Here is a 25,644-nt window from a genome sequence, read left to right as displayed (position 1 = left end):
CCTAGCTCCATCCTCTTTGGAACCCCCCTTCAGATACTTGAAGGCTGTTATCAAATCCCCCCTTACTCTTCTCTTCTGCAGACTAAATAAGACCAGTTCCCTCAGCCTCTCCTCATAAGTCATGTGCCCCAGCCCCCAAATCATTTTCATTACCCTCGCTGGACTCTCTCCAATTTGTCCACATCCTTTCTGTAGTGGGGGGCCCAAAACTGTAGGCAACACTCCAGATGTGGCGTCACCAGTGCCGAATAAAGAGGAATAATCACTTCCCTCAATCTGCTAACAGTGCTCCTACTAAAGCATATCTGACCCTTCCACCAGGAGTGACCCCTCCTTCCAAGTCACTCATTTTCTTCCCTTCAAATGCTAACAAAAAGAAACCTCTCTACAATTAACAATAGTTTATTTTTTTAAATAATGGTCCGGATCGCAGACCTCCACTTGCCTCACTTGCAAGATAATAACCACAATCCCAACTGTGGCATCAGTTTATGCTAACCACCCCGCACTTTGTGCTGCAACGTGTGCTGGCTGATGTCCTAAGGTAGAAACGCCTTCATAATTTGTTGAGGGATGAAATGATAACCTGCTCGTGGTCTCTCCTCCTATGTGCATAAGCACAATGAATGTCATTAAATTGGTGATCAAATGTCCCAAAGAAGCCTACAGGTCAGCAAAGCAATGGCAAAAATGGCCCCTTCCAAGTCAAACCAGACACCGGCCCCTCACTGCATATAATGCAGTTAAATATCAAGGGTTTATCCAGCACAAAATGCAACTACTCACAAAGATCCTATGAACTGACAAAACTGACTGGAGGAAATGTAAGTTGAGTGAAAAACCCATCACTCCAAGATCAACAGATAGACCCGTCTTAGCAGTCTTCCATCCAAACAAGGCCTGGCAACCTATGCCAAAGGTGATGTGAAGAACCCTATACAGGTACTCCCTAACACAACCCCTAATTCCATCGCCATCCAGGTCAGCGACTTGACGGTAGTGAATGTCTATAAACCTCCATTAACAAACTAGTCCTCTCACAGTGCTTCCACCTTCAAGCCACCCCACCATCACGTAGGCGACTTCAACAGCCACCACAATTTGTGGGGCTATGACATCAATGATTGCACAGGAGAAAAACTGTCATCACGGGCAGTGGCAGAAGACCTTTGCCTGTTCTACAACGCTAAGGAGCATGGCACTTTTAGGTCAGCACACTGACAAAATGCTATACGCCTGACCTTTGTTTTGTGTTGCAAGAGAACAACAGCCACCTTTTGCCATCAACAAGGCTAGTGACAACTTTCCCAACAGCCAACACAGACCCCTTGTGATTCAGGTCAGCCTCCAGATCCTGCTATTTTGAAGCCTCAGTGAAACTTTCAGAAAGCAGTGTGTCCAAAATACGGCAGACAGAGACATTTGTGAAGTGGATCCCTCCGACCCCTGCCAATTATCACCTCATTAGCCTAATAACAGTTGCCAAAGCCAATATTCCCAGGTGATACAGAAAGGCTTTCACCACCTGCTGGACATTAGAGAGCAAAGAACTGCTTTGGCAGTATAAGGCAAAAGGAAAACTGAATATGGCAAAAGCCTTGAGCCTTTCCCTGCAGCCATATTAGGAGAGCAGCAGCCATGAGCCAAGAAGCTGAAAGTCACATCCTCACATTCCTTCTAAATTCTATCAAAACAATGTAATATCGGGCTGGTAAGAAGGCACCCTTGCTAATAGCGCCCACCATCACCAGATAAGCAAGGAATCTCTTAAGATGTTTAAAGAAAACTTTGCTTGATAGCACTCTGTCTGGCAAGGAATCACTTCTCAATAGTTCTGATTGTAAAACCCATACTTCCATTGTTTTGCCTTTATGGTCCCTACTTTTCTATTGTTTATCTGTATGGTCTCTGTCTGGTTCTTTGATTGTTTCCATCTGTTGCATAATTAATTTTGCTCAGTGTAAATCAACTATGGTGGTGGGGTCTGATTAATTAAATAATTGTTTCATAATGGGTTAGGATTGTTGAAAATTACCTTTTTATAGTACTTTGGTTAAGGTACAGCTAAGCAGGATTCGTTTCACTATATAAAACTGGGGTCCAAAAGAAAGCTCTTTGGAACCAACTCCAGGACACAGCCCCAAGATCAGAGCTGCCAGATCGCAACACTCTGCCAATCAAGCCATGCAGAAACTGGAGTCCTAGGATGACCTGATCCTGACTGGCCAGCAGGAAAAGTTCATCTGCCTTATTGGGAGTGGTGAGCATTGTATGCTTAGCGTGTGCATTCTGTTTTGGTAATTGTTAATAAATAGAGGTTAAGGATATTACTGTGTAAGGCTCTTTCACTGGTAAAAAGATCCTGCAAACCCGCAGAAGAGTACACCCTGAGCCCTAGGGATTGGATATGGGTAGGTGCCTTTCCCCCAGAACCCTAGGAACTGGGAAAGGGTGGGGGTGCCTAAATCAACCAGATTATGCCTTGAGCCCTAGGAACTGGGTAAAAGTGGGTGCCCTGGAAAGTGTGGGTATCAGTGTCTGATCTTTATAAGGGAACAACTTTTACCACATACTAAGCCTACATGTAGCTAATGTTTGGCTGAAGAAGATGATGGTTTTAACAGAGTTAAACATAACATGAAGAAAAGTAGATAATGTGATGATAGTTACATTATATTTGAATTTTCGTGTTTCAGTATTACTGAGGAAAGTCCATAGCCAAAACATACCACTTGTTTTCAGGGGTTAGTAAATGCAAGCATGAAGCCAAGGAAACTACAGAGACATTTAGAAACTGAACACCCAGAATTCAAAAAACAAGAGCAGCTATTTTTCTTTTGGAAACAAGAAGAATTAAAGCTTGGGGGAGTGACGGGGATGAGAGAAGTCATGTGTAAAGAAGCAACTGTTCCACAAAAATGCTTTAAATGATCTTGTGTTGTGGCCAGGTGAATTGCAAAAGGTAAATCTGCACACACCATTTACCAGACAATTCAACTTCCAGCAGCAATAGACATGTAGAATTATGACTGGGGAACAAGTAGCCATGGTACTGATAACCATTTTTATGTCAAATAATACCATCTACCAACACAATGATTATCTTGCAGAAAATATCCAGAAGCAGTTGACAAAATAAGTTAAGAAGAGGCAATAGGGTGCACTGCAGCTTGATGAATTCACAGACATAGCCAACATGGCTCAGCTTCTGTTACATATGAAATTTGTCAAAGCAGGTATAATAGTTGAAGACTTATTTTGCAAAGAAATCCTAAGCTGAACAACTAGTGAGGAAATTTTCAAGATCCTTGATTAAATCATACTGGTTGAAGATCTTAACTGGGCTACATGTGCTGGGCTGTGCACTGATGGGGCAGGACCATGATCCAAAAGAAGAGTGGGACATGCAGGACAAGTAAAGTTGCAAAACCATCTGAACTATAGTGTCCTGAACTCTTGAATCTAGTATCCTAAGTCAATTAAAAAAAAAAAAAGAAAAGGAAAAAAAACCCACTGTACTTGGTTGTAGGGAGCCACCAAGTTTTAAAACATCTGTATGGGAGCCACAGCACTAAAAAGTTTGGGAACCACAGCGCTAAACATTTAGAGCCAATCATCCATTATCTCCACGGTTAAGAAAGCATTCCCTCCAAAGCAGTCATTCTTTGCTGGCCCAGGATAACAAAATCCCAAATTTCATCCCAAACGTACGTTTATTTCATGATAGCACATGATGGCCCACAATCATGCAAAGACCCATAAGCATCTAACTTAATGAAAACACATATATGTATTTAACTATATAGTCCTGTTGCCTTTAATGGAATTATGTATACCAGCAAAAAACAACAAGGAGTCTGGTGGCACCTTAAAGACTAACAGATTTATTTGGGCATAAGCTTTCGTGGGTAAAAACCTCACTTCTTCAGATGCACAGAGTGAAAGTTACAGATGCAAACATTATATACTGACACATGGAGAGCAGGGAGTTACTTCGCAAGTGGAGAACCAGTGTTGACAGGGCCAATTCAATCAGGGTGGATGTAGTCCACTCCCAATAATAGATGAGGAGGTGTCAATTCCAGGAGAGGAAAAGCTGCTTCTGTAATGAGCCAGCCACTCTCAGTCCCTATTCAAGCCCAGATTAATGGTGTTAAATTTACAAATGATGAGGTCCACGGACCCCTGGGGGTCCCCGAGGGTAACCCTGGGGGTCTGCTAGCCCCGCTGATCAACTCCTCCCGTCCCTCCCAGCGCCTCCTTCATGCCGGGAAACAGCTGTTCCCCAGCATGAAGGAGGTGCTTGGAGGGTGGAGGAGGAGCAGAGAACCTGGGTCCACACCGCTCCAGGAAGCGGCCAACACGTCCCTGCGGCCCGGGGGAACAGAGAAGGGGGTCTCCGTGCGCTGCCCCCAGCCCAAGCACTGGCTCTGCAACTCCCATTGGCCGGGAAATGCAGCCAATTGGAGTCGCGGGGGCAGTGCCTGCAGGCAGAGGCAGCACATGGAGACCTCCTGGCCCCCCGCCTAGGAGCAGCTGCCAGAGGGATGTGCCAATCACTTTCGGGAGCCACCCGAGGTAAGTGCCACTTGCCTCACCCCCTCCCCAGCCCAGAGCCCTCACTGCGTACCCAAACTCCCAGCCCAGAGCCCGCACCAAACTCCCAGCCCAGAGCCAGCTCCCCGCACCAAACTCCTTCCCAGAGCCTGCACCCCAACCTGGTGAAAGAGAGTGAAGGTGGGGGACAGCGAGCAATGGGGGTGTGTGGAGTGAATGGGGGCATAGCCTAGGTGAAGGGGGCAGGGCAAGGGCTGAGCAGGGAGGAAATTGCGGGGTCCCCAAAAAATTTTAAATGGGGGTCCTTGGTTTGCTAAAGTTTGAGAACCACTGATGTATACGATTAAGGTGCGTAAGTCTTTGCAGGATTAAGGTTCATGCTAGGTTCAGTTAATTTTATTTTGAAGTAGTCTCAGAAATTTTAAAAAGCAACACATCTAAACATAGCACTAAGATGGTAAAATGTCAAACAGTGATAACAGTGACTTGAAGTAGAGCCCTATGTTGCTCCAACACATGTACATCCCATCAACAGAAGTTAGTCCAATAAAAGATATTGTGTCTCTTTCAAACATTTACCTCATACAAAACAGTTGTATTCCCATGCAGGAGAGGTGCATAACAAACGTAGGAATGGCCAACTACCCAGCCTAAGTCAGAAGCTGCCCACCATACCTAAAATAAAATAAAAATTGAATTCAGTTTTTTTGTTTTTTAAAGGAGTTCCAAAAAGTTTTAATACACGCAACTACAATTTAAACAGTACTTACCTCTCCAGGTCTGAGTCCATATATAGCTGACATTGTCCAGTTCAACATAACCGCATAGCCACCTGTTGGTCTAACAACACCCTAAGTGAGAAGTAATTTAAAATTAAGATCACTTAAAAGGCAAACACACATTAAATCTCTATTAAAAAAATCTCATTACTATAAATTAGCTAGAATATTTAAAGTTGTCTAACTTCAACTTTGACATCCTTGCCACATCAGAATAATATAACAGCCCAATCCTACAAATATTTGCTCATACAAGTAGTCCCATTGAAGAAAGGCCAAGTACAGATTAAAATTAACTTTTGCATTATTACCTGGAGGATCAGTTCAAAAGACAGAACAAAAAATTAGATCTGATCTCAATTATTTACAGAACACAACCATCACCCAGATAAAATCCTCTCTTTAAAATCAGTTTTCCACACATTTACAAACAAAAGTTATAAAAATTTAAAAGAAAAGAAAATGTAATGCAAGTATGTACAGAAATTAATCCTCTCCTTCTCTTCAGTAACAGAACATAAGCACCATGCTATGGAATATTATATATATATATTTTGCTGTCAACAGCATCTTGCACAGTTACGTTGAGAACTAGAGCTACTTGAGAAATTTCCAACCACACAGGCTTTCACTGGAAAATGCTGATTCATTGAGCCCAGAATGTTTCACAAAAATATACTAGTCTGACAGATTGGCTATCTGGCTGCTATTTCACCAGTGCTGTACAGCATAGGGCAGAAGAAAAACTGACAAGAATCACAATCAATTTCATACACTAGTGGCAGAGTCCTGGGGAGCCTATTTCATTTTGGAAATATCATGTATTGAAGTTTTCAAAGCAAAAATTTTAAATAGAATGTGTGGGTTGCAGGAAATTTTGAAAAAAAGGTTTTATTCCAGTCTGAATCAAAACTAAATCAAATTTCAAAAAGTGGAAATTTTCCCCTAACTGGAAATAGTGAGTTTTGGCCAACTCTATTGACATCTAAAAGTTGCTTCTGGGATGCAGTTAGCACAGCAGTTGCTAGAAATTTTGGAAGAGTGGGGATCACAGGACCTATGGGCACCTACTTATATAAGCTTAGCTGTAATACCCCACAAATAACGTTGCCATTTCATCTACGTACTTTATTGTAATTCTCCAAAAGAAGCATCATGCATTTGACTCCTCTGTGCTTTGATTAACTGGATTGCTATCTGTTTGGGAAAAGCTCCTAGTCACTGAGAGTAGGTAGCGTTCCTAGCCTTTTTAGTTGGATTTCACCTCAAAATGAACAGGCACCTGGGAATCCTTCCCTCCCCTCTCCCCCCTCAACCTATGTCCTTTCATGCCAGTCATTGCCTCTATTTTAAGATTTTCTTTTCTGTTCTCTGCCCCCATTTCTCCATCTTATTTGGTTTTCTTCTTGTTGTGCAATTGTATTTTTAGCTATTTATCTCAGGTTCTGCTCACTCAATATTTTCCTCCACCTATCAGGCCATCCATTATGTATTCCACTGACCACACCCAGCCACCAGCACTACACAGCTCTCTTTCCAACTTGTTACGATATAGAAAAGTTTTTGCAGTACCAGAATGGGGTAAGTGAAAGGGATGGAAAAAGCACATAGCTGGCACCTCTGGACCCAGATTTCTCACTGACATGCCCTTACCCTACTCCCCCCGTCTCCCACTCCCTAGAATCGGTAAATCAAAAACAGTTTAGAGTTAAGTGTCATGATATTAAGTATCAGAGGGGTAGCCGTATTAGTCTAGATCTGTAAAAAGCGAAAAAGAGTCCTGTGGCACCTTACAGACTAACAGATGTATTGGAGCATAAGCTTTCGTGGGTGAATACCCACTTCGTCAGATGAACGTAGTGGAAATTTCCAGAGGCAGGTATAAATATGCAGGCAAGAATCAGTGTAGAGACAGCGAGGTTAGTTCAATCAGGGAGGATGAGGCCCTCTTCTAGCAGTTAAGGTGTGAACACCAAGGGAGGAGAAATGTCTCATTGAAAGGTGACATAGGGCCAGAAAGAGTTAATTAACTCACAGACTGACAGATATTAAGTGTCTGTTTTCCACAAAGATATAATGGGCTTTCCACTTAGACAGTCTTTTAGATGCTTCCTCCACCCTCCCCCGGCTCTCCCATGAGGGGAGACCTTTTTACTGTGTTTGAGAAGACACTTAAATCTGCATCATATGTGATTAAATGGAGTATTGCTTCAGACATTTTACTGAAGAAATACTCCTTTCCTTTGCAGTAAGAAAGTTCTAACACAAACCCTATGGGCTGCTGCTTTAGTAGTGTACAGTTTCAGACTGATCTTAGCACGAGTCAGCCAACAGGCAAAGGTGAAACAGGTTTGACATTTAATCTTAAAATAATGAGGGACAGCAGACAAAATGTAAAATTTTCATTAATTCTTGGATATCTTAAGTTTTTGGCTAAAGTTCCTGGGGGTTGGGTTGGGGGAAATTGGAAAAAATATACAAATGAACACAGGAAAAAATGTTAATATAGCAATAAAGTAGCTAAGAAAAAAGTTTGGGGCATTCTGTGTTCTGCTCAGCATATCAGAATTCTTCTAAAGATAGATAACTGACTGAATTTGAAAAGCTAAAATCTTCAAAGCATATGTTGCCTTAGTTGTCTAACCTTATTCAATCTCAACTTCCTCCATTAAAAAAAAAAAGAGCATATGAAGATGGAACTAGTCAACATTACACCTGATTCCAGTTAAAATTCATGGACTATTATCTGATCCTCCTTTATTCAGTATAAAATAAACAAGTGATCACAAAGTAAACACTGTTGACCAACCTATCACTAAATTATTATATAAACATATCACACTGCTAATATAGAGGGTGCATACATAGATAAGATATATGTCCCTTCTCCTAAAGAATTTATATTAAACAAACATTTAGATTAGAATGCATTTTATTTTATGTCATTCACATTCAGATCCACTAATATGATTTATTGGAAGACAATGAACTTAAAATCTTAAAAGGTTAAATTAATGAAATGCGAGTAAATGAGATCAAAGCAGTTCTAACAATGCTTATCATTCACTGAGGTGAGCTTTGGCAAACATTTTCAGCCTTTCAATTAAATGCTTTCTGATATGGAACAGAAAATAGTCTGGTCACAGATATTTATACTAAAGATAGTACCCTACCTTGGGCAAGCCAGTCGTTCCTGACGTATAAAGAATGTAAAGTGGATGATCTGAACGAACAGCAACACAATCATGAGGCTTGGCTTTTGCTATTTCTTCATCCCAATCAAGGTCACGACCTGAGACTAGAGGAACAGTTCCCTATACACCAAGAAACACGGAAATATTCAATGAAATGTAATCAGATGGAATAAAAGACAGTGGCTCAAAAGATATTCAGCATCCAGTCTCCCATATGGATACCTTGAACAAAGCTAGTATACCTAATCTCTCAGACACAGAAGCTCTACTAGCTAATTAAAAGTTATTTAAATCTCATGACACGAAAGATCTCAATTAAAATGCACAGCAAAGCATATTTGATTAAAAAAAGAAAAAAAAGGACACCAAGACGACACGTAAAAAGTTAATACGCAAGAACAACCATAAGTTTACCAAGTGAGGTCGACTGTATATGAGAACTTTCTCAGGTTGGTGCTGTATCATCTCCAGTGCTCTTTCTAGAAGCGGCATGTATTCCACTCTCCTTCCTGGTTCTATCCCAAAAGTTGCAGTTACAACAAGTTTGGGCTAAAGTAAAGAGGATCATAGAATATAAAAAATGTTTGCCATAAAATTATTCAGTAAATAAAGCTCTTACACACAATACACACATTTACTTCATTTCTAAGAGAACATTGTACTCTTCACACATACAAGTTTGTATATTTTTTTAAATGATTGTTTAGATGACGTACTCTTCATTTACACTGGGAGTGAGAACATTAAACTGCACAATTTAAAGTCAGGGCACCTTTGACTTTACAACAATATACAAAATGTTTTGACATAACTTCCAAGACCCTGCCTCCAAAAATTAACTAAACCAAATTTATATTAGTCCTATTCCAAGAAGTAAAAGTCAACTAATAGTCAGACTCGTCTTATTTAGAACAGAACCAATCTTCTCTCCTCTGAAAAACTATAAGCACAACAAGAGTGCTCTTAGTTTGTACTGTGCAATCTCACAATCTGACCAAGCTAGTGTATTGTGTATATTACCAGAAATCTCATGATGGAGGCAGTGGCCCCAACTCTATAGTTACAGATGCGTTGAGCTTTGAACTTAGAATGGGAATTGAATAGCTTTCTTATGTCTGAATAATACAGTGTACCATCTCCAAATGTGTTAGTAAAGAAAATTCATTAATTAGTTTGAGTTAAAAAAAAATAAAAATTTTTTTAAATGAGCTTTTTAAAAAAAAGTAAGTTCAGCATTTTGTCATCTCTCTCTCTCTTTTTGACCAGAATAACCTCAACAACAGAATAAGTCCTGCTTTCTGATGTTGAGGTGAGAGGGCTATGCAAACCCTCTTCCCTCTGAAATCCCCATTTACTACCTTCAGTGTAGGCTACACACATTCCTGCTTGTCCCCAATGCATCCCATCTTGCCTTCCTACTGTCCAATTTGCCTCTGGACCTTCACAGATAATCAAGGTTTTTAAAATTGAATAAAATCAATTTTCTTTAAAAAAATCAAAATTTGAAAGTTTCATAACCTTCAAGCTTACTTATATGCTGATACTTTATTTTTTTTAAAATATTTATGCAATGTGTTATTATGTATGTGTTTGTAATATATCTTACACAAACGGCAGCGTTAGTACAGACAGGGCATCAGACAGCACCAGTGCTTTAACCGTCTTGTCATCCATATCTGCTCTCAGCCAGATTAAATGAAACAATGATTGAAATCCAGCATCTGTTCTACCATATTTCAAAAGCTTCAATTTTCTTCTTGTCAGTAGCATTAGTTTCCCAGAATTCACATCCATAAGTTGCTATGAGAAAAATAAAAAGCTTATTTTTTTCGTAATGACTTATGGATGGGATTCCTTGGAAACTAATACTGCTGACAAGAAGAAAACTAAAGTCTTTAAAATGTGGTGCTAGCAAAGACACTTGTGCATCTCCTGGATGGAAGAGAACAAATGCTTATTTTAAAAATATTACTGAAGAGAAGTGGAATCTGCTCTCAGAAATCAACAGGCACAAACTTATGTACTTTGGTCACATCAGGCATAGAAATAGAAATAATGCAAGGAAGTTATTATGGAAGGAATGGTGTTGGGTCATCATAGTAGGGGATGACCAGCAAGGAGATGGATGGGTAGATGGTATGTAGCAGATCATTGGGAAGTCAGCTGCTGAGCGTGCAAAGTTAGAATGTCTCAAAAAGGCTTCTGAAAATTCTATGCTGTCACCACTATTCAGACATAAATAAATGGACTTTACTACTGCTACTACTATCTGAGCTACACTAAGCACTTTTACCATAAGACTTGTGATTATTTGTTGTTCTGGAGTAAAGTTGTCACATGAGCATGTCAGCTTTATTATTTTTAGTAAGTTTCTAGCCCTCATGGATGTGAAGAACAGCATGAAAACATGAATAGAGAATGATCTAAAGGATTAGAAAACAGAAGACCAATGAACAGAACCCTCACATTAAGAAGCTCATGATTTTGTGGATCTGACTCGTAATTTGGGACTGGCAATACTACACGCTCTCTGTTGCTTCCACTAGTGGAGCTGCATTGGTGGTAGTGCAATGACGGGAAATTTTAAGGGCGGGGGGGCAGGAGGGAAGACTAATGTTTACATAGTTTTACTAGCCGGACTAGCTGCCACTGTGTGGGCATATAATCCATATGAGATAGGACTGAAGAGGAGTTGCAGTCAGGTATTCTGTAACATTCTACATAAAAGCAGATAGATCATATTTAAGGATATGATTTTTTCATAGAGATTGCAGAAGTCACAGAATCCATGAGGTCTTCAGCTCGTAGCGGCTGAGAGCTGCAGTGTCCCCCCCGCCACCAGCAGTGGCTGAGAGTTGTGGGTACCCACACTGCCTGAGGTGGCAGGGGCCCCCTGCAGCTCCAAGCCATCACGGGCAGCAGGGACCCACCCCGCAGCTCCTGGCCGCTGCAGGTAGCGGGGGGACCCCAAAGCTCCCAGCCACCAAAGGTGGCAGAGACCCCCCTGGAGCTCTGAGTCAGGGCCCCTGCAGCTGCCCGGCCGCTGCAGGCGGTGTGGAAACTCTGTAGCTCCCCACTTCGTCATTGATGTTTTTAGTAAAAGTCGCGAACATGCCAAGGGCTCCAATTAATTTTTCTTTATTGCCCATGACCTGTCTGGACTTTTACTAAAAGTATCTGTGACAAAATCTTAGCCTTAATCATACTATAAGAGTGGGTAATAAAGGTATATACAGTTGCTTTTAAAATCTATGGAAGAGTGGACTTTTTAAAAAACATGTATTACAAAAATAAATAAATAGTTCTTTAAACATAAGATTGGGCTGCCATTATTCTAAGGCAACCATATCTCTTAAGTGCCAGGCTCACCATCTTAGTGCCTAATCACACAAATGGTTTGATCATCATGATGATAATCAGGAGTAGCCATTTATAGATATATCTGTGTGCAAGAACAGTATCTTGCTCAGAATAAATCGGGTCCCTTATTTTTGTTTTTTCCACCAAAAACCTCTGGAAAATTCCTGGACTTTGAAAAATCCAGTATTTGTATTTTTCCGGTTTCTACTCTGACTTTGTCCCAGCTTGAATTCTCTGGACACGGCTCCCTCCTCGGAGACCCCACAGACCTCCTCAGCATGCCTGCGCAGGGAAGGTTAAATTGTCCTGTTGGTGGCTGCTGACGCTGCCCAGTGAGGGAGTGAGATAGGCAGGGAGCCTGCCAAGACAACCAACTGCTGCACAGATAGGCCGCAGGGAACAAGAGGCTGCACTCATGAGTAGTGGCCCCCCTCCTGACCAGCTCCCCCAGGACTGTAAGGCATCTCCCTTCCCCCATCCCCACCCCCAACATAAAAACAGCCATACTGGGTCAGACCAAAGGTCCAGCTAACCCAGTATCCTATCTTCTGACAAGGGCCAATCCCAGATGCTTCAGAGGAAATGAATGGAAGGGGCAATCACTACTGATCCATGCCAAGTCATCCACTCCCAGCTTCTGGCAGTCAGAGGCTAGGGACACCCAGAGCATGGGATTGCATCCTTGACCATTTTGGCTAATAGCCATTGACAGACCTATCCTCCACGAATTTATCTAATGCTTTTTTTAACCTCGTTATAGTTCACAATATCCCCTGGCAACAAGTTCCACAGTTTGATTGTGTGTTATGTGAAGAAGTAATTCCTTTTGTTTATTTTAAACCATAAGTGCCCCTGTGAATAGCTGAGCCTGGAAACCCCCTCCCCGTGCCTGCTCCTCCCCATGAGTGCCCGGGCACTCCCTTTCCCTGTAATAGCCCCTGTGAGTAGGTAGGCCCAAGAATGCATCACCACCTGGAGAGGAGCCCCAAGCCACAGAGTCCCTTCCACTTCATTTGCCAGACGTAGCCTGCTCCTGCCCCTGCCCCTGGGCCAGGAACAGGTCACTCCAATCCCCCTGTGGTCTGGTGGAGCACAGCTGAGGAACTCATGATGCAAGGAGAGTAGCGGCAACCCCCCCTGCTGCTGGTAAGGTCTGTATATCGGTGTCAGGCAACCAGCAGGAGGGCAGGCTAGCCTAGTGATTGGAAAAAGTCTCAAGCCTAGTGGTCAGGCATCAGGACCAATGTTAGACCCTGGGACTAGGGTCAGAGGCAGAGGCAGAAGCTGGAGCCATGGGTCAAACCAGAGGTCAGAAGCTGGAGGAAGCAGGAAAGCAGGCAGAGAGGTTCAAGGTAGTGGCAGGATCGAGGCAAGGCAGGAAGATAATACAGAAGCAGTCACACTGACAGCCATGAGCATTGAGCAGCCAGCGAACTGCTATTGGCCTAAAAGCTGGTCTACTGGCTTCTCCAGCCAAACAGGGAATGGGGCCAGTCAGGCAGCCTGCTGCAGCCCAGCTGTACTGATGAGGTTGCCTAGAGACTAGCTCTGCTGCAGGCCCTGATTGCTGACATTCAGTGACCAGAATCTGCTCTGTCCTGGCACCCAGTCCCTGTGCCCCTAGCTGTGACAGGAAAGGTGATGATTTTGGGACGGGGTTTTGTTCAAGTACTATTTTTGGAAGAAGCTTCCCTGAGATATGGTGAAGATCCAATTTCATGCTAAAATGGGTTGAAAATGAAAAACTGCATCTGAATGTCTATACCGCAATTAAACAGACTCTTAGCCGGAGTCAACTGACATGGGCCAGCTATGGGTGTTTAACTGCAATGTAGACATACCTCAAGAGGCTTCAGTGACTTAAAGCACAGCATCTGTAAGCTGTACTTCCGACCACATCATATTTTAAGTGTCCTTGCAGTTTTCCTTTTAAATTTTTCGAAGTATTAAAATAAGATGCCTAAACAAATAGTGTGTTTAAGATCTAACAGACATTTAATGGCCATCAAAAAATTGGCCATCTTATTTCAGTGTAGTGAAGTATATATATGCTCCACTTCAAGTGAGATGAGGTTACAACAAATGCCTGTACTCCCATTCCATATCACTTCATCTCAATTAACTAATGTCCATAGCACAGTCAATATCTGAGAAGACTAACAATCATCATGGTCTATGTGGCATTCCCAGAGCTATTTAAAATTCAAGACAAATTAAGGCAAACTGGTACTATATCTGTACTTTTCTATATCCAATAGAAAGTTCTTGTTATTACTTACATTTGGGGTCTTTAGACAAGATCTAAATTGTGACCTTTCTTCCAAAAGAACTTCTCCCAGATTGAGCTCTGTTCCAAAGATGCAACTCTTTCTACCATATCAAACCAACATGAGGTTTGGTACCTCAATGTTCAATAAGCACAAATTATAGTACTAACTGGGGCAATTGCTAAAGAATATCTTACTAACTTTGAGTTCAGCACAGTGTCATCTACTACACAATTAATTAAATGCATATACTTTAAAATAGTCTAATATAATTTGTACTAAATTTTTAAAAAGTTGTACGGAGTTCTGAAATCTGGACAAATCTTGTAATTTCAGTATGAATGTGGCTCACCTCGTCTTACCCTTTCATTACACATCAGTTTGTTCAACATGCAAGCTAGCTAAAGCAAAATTCATCAAGAGAATAAAACATAGTTCAATTAGATTCGCCTTTCAAATTTAAAACAAATGACAGCATAATCTAGCACAGAACCCAGGGCATGCAACTCCTAGTTCTATGCCTGGTTTGCCACAGACTTGCTGTGTGGCCTTGGATAAATCACTTAATCTCCCTCTCTATTTTCTCATCTGTAAAATAGGGATAATTATATACTGTGTTCTCTTTTTGAGAGAAGGACCATTAGGATTAATTAGCTAATATATAATATCTGTGCTATTATATAAATTGACCTTAAGGTTTTGCACTCCTACTTGGTTCTTTTCACCACATAATTTTGCCAATCAGTAGCATCCGAAGCTTAAAATTCATGCCTCTAGCTTGCTGAAAAAGCAGAAATAAATTTTCAAGAAATTGTTGTGATTGCCCCCTCTTTTCCAACTGTAATTCCCACAAAATAAATCATCAAAATTTTTAAAAAATTGAGCAGCACTATTCATTTCTAATAGAAATTGCTAGGTAATACTTACAGTATATAGTGTCAGACATGAATGATACTTTATAACCACATAGTGTACTTGAACATAATCTGCAGCGGAATAGCTCACAACATAATATGGACAGATGGAAAACAAGCAAAAAGGAGAAGTACAAGGTAGGCAGTTTGCAGAATCTTAGACAATTAAGGGAAGGCTGAGTGAAAAGTGGTTTCAAGCCGAGATTTTGGAGTGTAGAATGGTTGCCACACTGGAAGATGTTTGTTCTAAGCATAGAGAGCAGCATGATAAAAAGTCAGACTTTCAAAGGTCAAAAAATTAAAACTCAGTATCTGCTATGAAAATATAACATAACACTCTGCACAAGGATCATTTTGATACTATGTACTGTCAACAAAACAGGGCTATTTACCATAAAAGGGGAAATATAACAATCACTGGAAAAAGCAATTGATCTGCAATCAATCATTTTCTATAATTTACGATGGGCTTTGTTTTTCTAAATGTTTGTTACCTTTGCATGATCAATGCGACTAGAAAGTTCTTTAGATGCAAATCCACCAAAAATGAGGCTATGTATGGCTCCTATTCTTGCGCATGCCAGCATGGTATACATTGTCTGTGGAATCATGGGCATGTAGATGACAACACAATCTCCTTTCTTCACACCGTATTTCACCATAACATCAGCTAACTTGGAGACCTGTATAGGCAAAATTTTCAGGTTAACGATAAAGAGATGTATAAAGCAAGCACCTCAATAAACAGATTAATTACTTTTCCAGTTTAGGTGGCATCTCACAAAAAGGAACACAGTCAATATTAGACAATAATTGGACAACATACTTGACCATTTTATCATTGATCTTGCCATGAATCACTGGTACAGCTTACTTAAAAATTAATGCTGCTTTTCACTTTAAGCCACAGGAATGCTACATAAAATTAAAGATCCAATACAAGGTCAATGAATTTAGTCCAGATGAGAAAAAAAAATAGAGAATGCAGCAGCATCTTCTGTAAAGATGAAAAAACTGATCAAAAATATTGGCATTAGTGGCTTTACAAAGTACAGCAAAGAAAAAAAACTAAGAGAAAAGATTTTTCAAATATTCGAGTGATTTCATTTTAATTAGCTACTCATATTGCTGTTACAATTAACTAAAAAAATTCTATGTAAGACATACAAAATAAGACCATGTTTGGAGGCCAGGTTTATTTTACTAAACTAAACTAATATAAAAAAAGCCAGGAAAGTATTGTTCATAATTGTTCATAATCCAAGTTTCATTAAAACGTAGCAAAGTGGGGGCACAAGTCAATAGAGAAGATGCCAAATATTTTCCCAATATTCTGTATTCTCTAATTTCTAAATCCTTTGGATAAGAGTTCTTCCACATTGTGTCTGTCCCAACATCCTTGTGATCCATTTAATTTCAGAGATCACTTTTTCCTTCCACCTCCAGATTATTTAGACATGCAGACAGGTTTAACAGACCGAACATCAGACTGAAAGTCAGGCACTCCTGAAATCTAATTCTGACCCTGCCAGTGACTTGTACGTTCATGAGCAAATTATTTACCCTCGTGAGGCACGTAGTTAGTACTGAGAGGTTATAGTAAGGATTTATTAATGTTTACACAATTCTTTGTACAGTATAAAAGAAACCACTAAGTGTTAGGTATTCATTATCCCCAGCTACAAGGTCGCTGAGGATAATTCATATAATATGCTAACCTGAAACAGGTAGGCATCTTTTCTTGGTTTATTGGTTTTTAATTATTTTTGGGGGGTTAACTTTAGTGGTTAACTTGAAATAAATGTCTCCATCATTCTAGATATAACTAATTCCACACCATTAATACACTGTGAAAATTGGAGATGCACTATTGAAGAGAAATGCTGTCGTTGGCACTGATAAATGTATGACAACTGGTAAGAATATAAGAATGGCCATATTTGGTCAGACCAATGGTCCATCTAACCCAGTATCTTGTTTTCCAACCACAGCCACTGCCAGATGCTTCAAAGAAACAGGGAAATTATCCAATGATCCATCTCCTGTCATCCAGTCCCAGCTTCCAGCAGTCAAGGGGTTTAGGGACAACCACAGCATGAGGATGAGTCCCCTAATCATTGTGGCTAATAACCACCGATGGACCTATCCTCCACGAACTGATCTAATTCTTTTTTTAAACCAGTTATATTTGCAGCCTTCACAATATCCCCTGCAATGAGTACTACAAGTTGACTATGTATTGTGTGAACTACTTCCTTTTTGTTTGTTTTAAATCTGCTGCCTACTAATTTCATTAACTGATCCTTGGTTCTTGTGCCTTGCAAAGTGGTAAGCATCACTACCCTATTCACTTTCTCTACAGAATTCATGATTTTATAGATATCATATCCCCCCCTCTTAATCATCTCTTTTCAATGTTGAACAGTCCCAGCCTTTTTTAATCTCTCCTCATGGAAGCTGTTCCATACACCTAATCATTGTTGTTGCCCTTCTCTGTACCTTTTCCAATTCTAATATTTTTGAGATGGGGAGACGAGAATTGCCTGTGGTATTCAAGGTGTGCATGTACCAGACTTATATGGAGGCCTTATAATATTTTCTGTCTTATCTATCCCTCTCCTAATGATTCTGAACACTGTTAGCTTTTTTGACCGTTACCACACATTTTCAGGAGAACTACGCATGACGACTCCAAGATCTTTCTTGAGTGGTAACAGCTAATTTAGTTGTGATTATGTTTTCCAATGTGCATTATTTTGCATTTACCAATTCTGAATTTCACCTGCCATTTTGCTAGCCAAATAATCTGGTATTCACAGAAGATTTTAGGTGGGACTCTTGGGAAAAGTAATTATAGGTGGAGTTATCTAATACTTTCCATTATAAGACCACGTTTTTAGTTGCTTACAACTCTGCCAAACTGTAACTGTAAAACAGGGATAATACCACCAACTCACCTCACAGGGGTTTTGTGAAGATTAATCCTTGTAATCAATGCTTGAGAAGCACTCATTCTATGGGAATGAGCATAATAAAGCAGCCCAAGCGGTAATTAATGACATTTAATTAATAATTCTGTATTCAGTGCGCAGGTTAGGTGGTATGCAGTACATAAATATGGGGCTACACACTGAATGAGGATAAAAAGAAATATCAACTAATTATCCAATTAGTAAGCAGGATGCATCCTGAAGTAGGAGTTCTGTGCAAAATAAAGCTTGTGATCTTGTCATTAAAGACTATCATAATGCACACACAAGCTTAATTCCAGCATTTCCTACCTTTTGAATGCTTGACTTTTCAGCCTTAGAAGTCTTTCAACATAGGTTTTTATATGTAAAAAAATTACAATCTAGACACTTTGGGACCTTTATTGAAGCACTGTAAAGCACAAACCTATGAGGAGGAGAAGGGGGCATGTCGTAGCAGGAATCCCACCATATTTGCCACATGTACCCAGTTATGTTTGGTCTGCACCCTCTGGAGAGATGACTGTCACTGAAGACAGTAGACTAGTACAGTACCTGTTTGCCTAAGCCATACTATGCTGGTCCCGAAGCTGTTGCACAGCAGCACAACTGTGAGAATACTCTTTGCACCCTCTCTCTCACCCCACCCCCCTCCCCCACAAACACAGCCACAGAAGCATTGTACTCAACTGTAGAAGCCTAGAAAAATGCAGAACACTATGGAGCAGGCTTATTTGGCTCTGAAGATTGATATGACAATTCTGAAACATTCAAGCAATCACTCTGTTTAAAAGAAAAAAAATAACTGGATAAAATGACATTTTCATTTCTTTGTTAAAAGTTCTGAAGAAGTTTTCCCATATCCTTTTTATCTCAGATTTGTTTGATGCTTCATGCAGGGAAAGCTTAAATCGTAAGAATGAGCTCTCCAGTCCTAATCTGGATTCACTCTGAATATGAACACTGGACTAGAACATATTGTCCAATTCTGAAAGAACTCTTTGCAACTATGAAGCTCATCATCTCTATTATGAATCTAATCTTAGAACTGTACTCATATCTATAAGTATACTGATCTTTTAACCAATACTCACTCTCTTTTTTAATAAATTTTAGTTTAGTTAATAAGAATTGGCTGTAAGCATGTATTTGGGTAAGATCTGAAATATTCATTAACCTGGGAGGTAATGTGTCTAATCCTTTGGGATTGGTAGAAATTTCTTATACGATGAACAAGATATTCAGTAATCCTCATCATATTTGACTTGGGCATCTGGATGGAGACCTAACGCTGGGTTACTTTAAGGGAACTATGTTGTTGGCTTCTGGGTAACCAGAGAGGTATTATAAAAGCTGTTTTGTGCTGTCTTAGAAAATCTAAGTATTGGAATATCCACCAGCTTTGGGATTGTCTGCCCCATTCTTTGCAGTTTGCCCTAATTGAGTGACCTCAGTTGGCTCCCCAGGACTCAGGTCACACCCTCCTGGAAGTGGTGAAATAGTGGTGAAATACTGGGTTTTGTCAAGATCCGCTGTGGGCACTGTGCTAGTTGCTCCTTTCTTGCGGGGGAGGGGAAAGGGGGGCTGAGAAGGAAATTTTTTCCTCACTGCCAGATTGGCCAAGGCAAAGTGGGGGTTTTATGCCTTCCCCACAGTGGATTCTGGGGGGCTTAGTGGGGTGAACATGAAACTGGAATTTGATGCAAGTAAATATGATGTTGCAACCCAGGGCAGATATCCAGAGCAGGTACATAGAGGAGGCACACGGTGATCAAATAAAATGGACTGGTAAAGGATTTAAAGGCAGTATTCTTTAAAGGAGCAGAAACAGGGAGGAGGGGGTTGGGGGCTACTATGACTGGTATTCAGGGCCCCAATCCCCCTGAACCCTCATTTGAGTTGGGAGGGGAGAGATGGTGAGGTCACAGCAGCAAGTTGGCTAGGGGCCAGGATGGCTAAGCAGAAGGGCCCATGGAAGCCCCCGGCTATATACTGAAATGATTATGGAATTACCTGCACTATCAATTTATCTGTGGGGTACTCCCAAACATTTAAAAATAAAGTCCGGACCTAATTAAAACCACATCCAGTTTCTCCTATCCTTCTTCAGGCTTAGCCAGACAATGCAGTTTAGTTGATGTCCTAAAGATTAGGAAATAAAACCTGAACAGAAGCAGCAAGTTTTATATTTCTTCAAGGCATCACTCAATTTTTAACATCAAGACAGCGACACTATGAATAAGGCCAGTTTCTAGTGGCATTTTTCATCTCATAGACTCATAGACTTTAAGGTCAGAAGGGACCAGTATGATCATCTAGTCTAACCTCCCGCATGATGCAGGCCACAAAAGTTGACCCACCCCCTTTCCCTTGACTCAGCTGTTGAAGTCCCCAAATCCTGTGATTTAAGGACTTCAAGTCGCAGAGAATCCTCCAGCTAGCGACCCCCGCATCTCCCTTATCTTTTTTTTTTTTTTTCCTTCTTCCTATCAGTGCTTTAATACTGGGCAGATATTTTTGACTCAGCTTCTAACACTCATGAGAGAAAACTTCTTGTCTTCATTTCCTCATAATCTCTCCTCCATTTCCGTCCCTCTCTCTTTTTTGATTCAAGACTCTCAATCTCAGTATAAAAATATTCAACTGTTTAATCCATTAATCTTTCCATAGCGAGGCTCTTACCAAATCTTTTTACTAGATACTAAAATCTTTAGTCTATGGTGCTGGCATCTGTCACTTTCCAAAATAGGCTTTAAGGGGCTCCCACTGGTTATTACATCTTGCTACTGCTTGGCCGAGACTGAGCCACCCTGTTTCACCTTGTCTTGTCAGTTGAAGCTCGTCTGCATCACACCAGTGCTGGTATTGCTTGTACTCCTCTTTTCGTTTTGTGCTACCATTACAATAATAAAAAATGTCCACAAGCAGATCTTCTGCTGGTTTTGAGATTGCCTTATGTTTCCCACATTGCACATCTTGCAGTGAAAGATGCTGTTAAAGCAGGCAGTACACAGACATAAGTGCTGGAACTAGAGGTACTGTCACACACCCTGGCTTGAAGTGGTTTCCATTAAATACAATGTTTACTGTTTGGTTCAATGGCTCTCATCACCCGCACTATAAAAATTGTTTTAGCACCCCTGTACATGGAATTGACTGCTGTTTTATGTAACTTTAAAACACAGGAAAAAATAACCGTCATGAAAAGGTCAGAAGATTACAAACGCTGAAGTACTTTTTTGCCAAGCCATTTCAAATTATGGGTTACCAACTGACTGCATTTGCAGTTCATTTAAAAAAAAATGATATATCTATATATCTATCTATCTCAAGTTGGTGTTTCCCAATTCAAACACTGCAAAAGAATTTCCCAGTGGGTGAACAAAGGCCACTGCAATAATAAAAGCACTTTCCGACCACCATTCTGAATCAGTTGGGGAAACGAGCCCAATCACTTTAATAGTGGATGACAGTTATGAGGTTTGCAATGGCAAGGAGGTTTCTAGTATCACTAGGTACTTTCATCGGACTCATAAAGTTGTGAAAACAGGCCTTTTGTCCATGGAAATATTTAACATAGTAAATGCAGAAAACCTGTTAAGTGCAATAAATTCTGTTTTTTGCTAACCACCACATTCCATGGGAGAATGTTATTGGTTTCTCTTCTGACTCCTAAATGTCATGATAGGAAAAAATAACTGTTTTAAGTCGGATAAAACAGCAGTCAAGTTATATGAAAAAATTACCACTAACAGATAACATTCTTCAGGCGTTTGGACTGCTACATCTGCCTAAATAACTGCATTATGATGAAGATATAATTCTTAATCTACAGACATGATTTCCATCTGCAATGAAATCTGAGGGTGAAAAAACAAACAAATTGTGTAAGTGTGGAACCAGTATCAAGCAGGTTCTGAACTGCCCGATTTCCAGACAGGAGTAACAAAACTGAATGAGTATCAGAGGCGTAGCCGTGTTAGTGTGAATCTGTAAAAAGCAACAGAGAGTCCTGTAGCATCTTTAACATTAACAGAAGTATTGGGAGCATAAGCTTTCGTGGGTAAGAACCTCACTTCTTCAGATGCAAATAATGGAAATCTCCAGAGGCAGGTATAAATCAGTATGGAGATTGAACTAACCTCGTTATCTCCATACTGATTTATACCTGCCTCTGGAGATTTCCATTACTTGCATCTGAAGAAGTGAGGTTCTTACCCACGAAAGCTTATGCTCCCAATACTTCTGTTAGTCTTAAAGGTGCCACGGGACTCTCTGTTGCTTAAAACTGAATGAGTGGAGGGACAGGGGGGCAAGTCCTGGATCTTAACAAAATGGGGACACAAGAAAAGTGGTATCCAGCTCTTTTGAAATTGATTGCTACACTTCTGATTCTCCCTTATGATCAGACTAGGGTGGAGCATGTAGTCTCCCTAATGCAGAGAGAATCCACCATTTTTGATCTAGAATGTGCAGCAAAGTCTTCTCTCTTTTACTTGTAACAAAAACAAATGTTCTTGCCTGCTATGAACTGAAACCTTCCCAACAGCTACCGGAAATTGCTAAATGCACAGCACTCCAGCAGATGTCGTCATCCCACTCGCTGTCATTGTAACATTAAACTGAGATGAACAGCAACATGGGGATGATAACAGGTAGGATTTTTTAAAAGTTTTTGGTACAGCATTTTTGGATGCAGTAATATTGTTTTTGTAAAGAGCTCTGACCTGTTAGAAATTAAGTAAGCCACTAGTGAGATTTATAAGCTGTCTATCTATAGAGAGATTTATGTTTGAAAAAAATAGTAACATGATTTATATACCAAATCTCTTGATTTTTAAGACGAGAGGGTTGGTAACACCGCATAATGGGTCAAAATGGGTAAAGGATTTGTTTTCCATTATAAGTTTATTGTTAAAATATGGTCCTTTGTAAGAAATATAACAGGAGTAAAATACAATGTAAGATTAAACAAACAAAAAAAATACAAAAAGATAGCATGCATAAAACAGAATATTTCAGGGAAATCAGGTATTATATAACACCCAACTCAACAGCTTCAAAAGTCTTAGCAGTAGACTTAGTGTATATTTATCTGACATTCTTTCCTTCACATGACAGAAGGGCATGAAAATGTGTAAATTAGAACACATGCATAAGCTGTACAGAATTCAAAGACAATATTTAGACAGGACTCAACTACAGGCAGCATTCCATGACCTGCTGACTTCAGAGTGAGTTTGGTTACATACTCGGGCTTTTAACTAGTGCTCCCTGTTGACTTGATTTGTTAGAAAGAGGAGAAAATGTGGGGAGAGGATGTTTAAGTTAATTTGTGCAGCTCTCTCTTCTTTACAATACTATTATTTATTACTATTGTTCTCTCCCAAAGCTATAATTAGACCTGGACAGAATACACAGCCAAAAACCTAGGAAACTGAACATCAATTTCAGGTTCAAAAAGGGAAAGAGCTGCATTTCAAATGATTTTTCAAAGTAAATTACTGCAAACAGGGTGCACTGGATGGGATTTACACGGGGATATTACATCATTAAGATAGCTATTTAAAAACAAATAAACAAGAGACATACTTTATCAATAAATGTTGAAGTACATGAATAGCTGAGTCACAACACTATAGTGTATGTTGGTTGAAAAATCTTGACAGTCAATCAATAAAAATGAAGGGTCTCTGTAGATCTCAATACAGGGTTAGAGAAGTGCTGTGATGTGTATCAATGTTTGCAACTACACGATTTTTCCTTTCCTAAAGCCAGTAACAGAAAACTCACAAACTGGACTATTTTAATGTGAGTACATTACACATTTGTAAACATATTCACACATTTCAGAACACTATACACAATTATGCTGTAAATACCTTTTTTCCATGGAACAATTTCACTACAACAGTGACCTGAATTGCATCTTGGACACTGCAATCATTAAGACAATGTGGGAGTCTCATTCTACCTCACTGAAGTTTACTTTAGAGTTTATCACAGCTGATAAAGATAACTGAACAAAACAAAATGGCTAAAACATAGTACTGGAACAAGAAATCCAGTTTGATTACCAACTGCTGTATAAAAATCTGCACATTAACTACAGTATTTATTAGTCAGACATTAGCATCCACACTGTCGAAGTATTTTCCTCACTTAAATAAATGTACCGTAATATTTAAAACCCTTACAATAGAGGTTATCATCAGGAGCTGACTGGCCAAGGCAAGCATGCTATGCTATAAATATAGGCCACAGTGAACATGAATCCTCCCAAATATGGAACCTACCTTCAGATCCTCAACCAGCCTCTTTTCTAGGGTATAGGCAGCCTTTCCTCACTATCTGGTAAGCAGCCTGTATTTTTAACTAAGAGAGAATTCAAATTTGTTCCCAGCTAGGCAAAAATATAGGTAATTTGCCAGACAGGTCAGGATGCTTTCAGCACTCCAAGCACTCAGAGGCCATCCATCTCAGGTTCAAACAAAACAAAAAACAAAACAAGATTCTAAGAACATACACATCCTTTTAAAAAACAGAAAGAACCTACTGCCATAGTACAATCTAGATATTACTCATACCTATGGTGATGAATCGGAGTTATGTCTGTAAACTTATAAATTCTGATTATATTGTGAAGGTGTTGTCAAGCTGTCTGGAGTGGCTCACGACTGTGATTATCTCCCATGAGGTTGGCAGTCAAGAAGCAGGGCACAAACCCCAGATCAGTTGAGAGTTCTCTACTTAGATCTCACCAACTAAGTAACAAGAGTGAACTCAAGAACTACGCAGCCTAACCATGGAATCATAGCCTTGGGTACTCCAATCTATCTTGCCACGGCAAACTTGCTTTTGTGATAGATGATCCCTTAACACAAAAATGTTCTGGTTATTCCCAGACCCAAAGGATCAGTCACTTACCCCATGTCAATTTCACCTTAGACCTCACACTAAAGACAACACTTGTAGACAATCCTATGATAAACTAGAGTTATTTACAAGGTTGAAGCAGATAAACAGACACATAAATGAGTTACAGTCTTGGGTTTAAAAACAGTAATAGAAACTGCTGTAATATGCAAGCGCTATTTATCCTTTAGGGCTAATCCAAACTAAGTAGCTTGGGGATCCCTTGCTTATGCTAAGAAATATTACCCCCTCCAAGTTTCAAGAAACATATTGATACAAAACCTTCAGGGTCAGAGATTTTTATTCCCTTTCCCCAGTGTTCAAACTGTGATGGGATGAGCGGTTGTGTCCATCCCCTCTTCATGGGTCTGGGGGGAGCAATCAACAAAGTCTGAGGTTCCATAATGGTTTGTCCGGTGTCTATGGGCCTTCTGTTTTAGGCAGGAGATGACACCTCCAGTGGTAAACTAGCATTTCACACTTGTTAATGCTGCTCTCCTCCCTGTGGGGGTTTCCAGTTTCCTAGCAACCACTTTTATAGTTACAAAGCAAATACTTGCATATTACTTTATAACACATGAAACAGATACTATAAGTGAAATTAATGCATGCAGTAACTCACAAGGAGTTCATAAAATCCAAAACGAAAGACCTCTTTCTATAAATCTAATACCCATTTTAACAATACC

At 40.1% G+C, this 25,644-nt stretch overlaps 1 protein-coding gene across 2 annotated transcripts in view; it reads right to left on the bottom strand.

Moving 5' to 3' along the window:
• Positions 1-25,644, bottom strand: part of ACSS3 (acyl-CoA synthetase short chain family member 3) — a 122,118-nt gene that overhangs the window by 80,607 nt on the left and 15,867 nt on the right. Inside the window, exons 3-7 of one of the 2 annotated variants that reach the window (XM_054027343.1) lie at positions 15,566-15,754; positions 8,945-9,079; positions 8,510-8,650; positions 5,328-5,408; positions 5,137-5,232 (exon numbers count right to left, since the gene is read on the bottom strand). In XM_054027343.1, the coding sequence (XP_053883318.1) occupies positions 5,137-5,232; positions 5,328-5,408; positions 8,510-8,650; positions 8,945-9,079; positions 15,566-15,754 (642 nt within the window). Of the gene's footprint in view, positions 1-5,136; positions 5,233-5,327; positions 5,409-8,509; positions 8,651-8,944; positions 9,080-15,565; positions 15,755-25,644 lie in introns of those variants that run through there. The other variant, XM_054027352.1, reaches the window with a different exon arrangement.

The sequence above is a fragment of the Malaclemys terrapin genome, chromosome 1 (genome assembly GCF_027887155.1).
Source record: "Malaclemys terrapin pileata isolate rMalTer1 chromosome 1, rMalTer1.hap1, whole genome shotgun sequence".
Lineage (NCBI taxonomy): Eukaryota > Metazoa > Chordata > Testudines > Emydidae > Malaclemys > Malaclemys terrapin.
The sequence above is the reverse complement of the archived record's forward strand: the minus strand, read 5'-3'. Positions and strand labels throughout refer to the sequence as shown.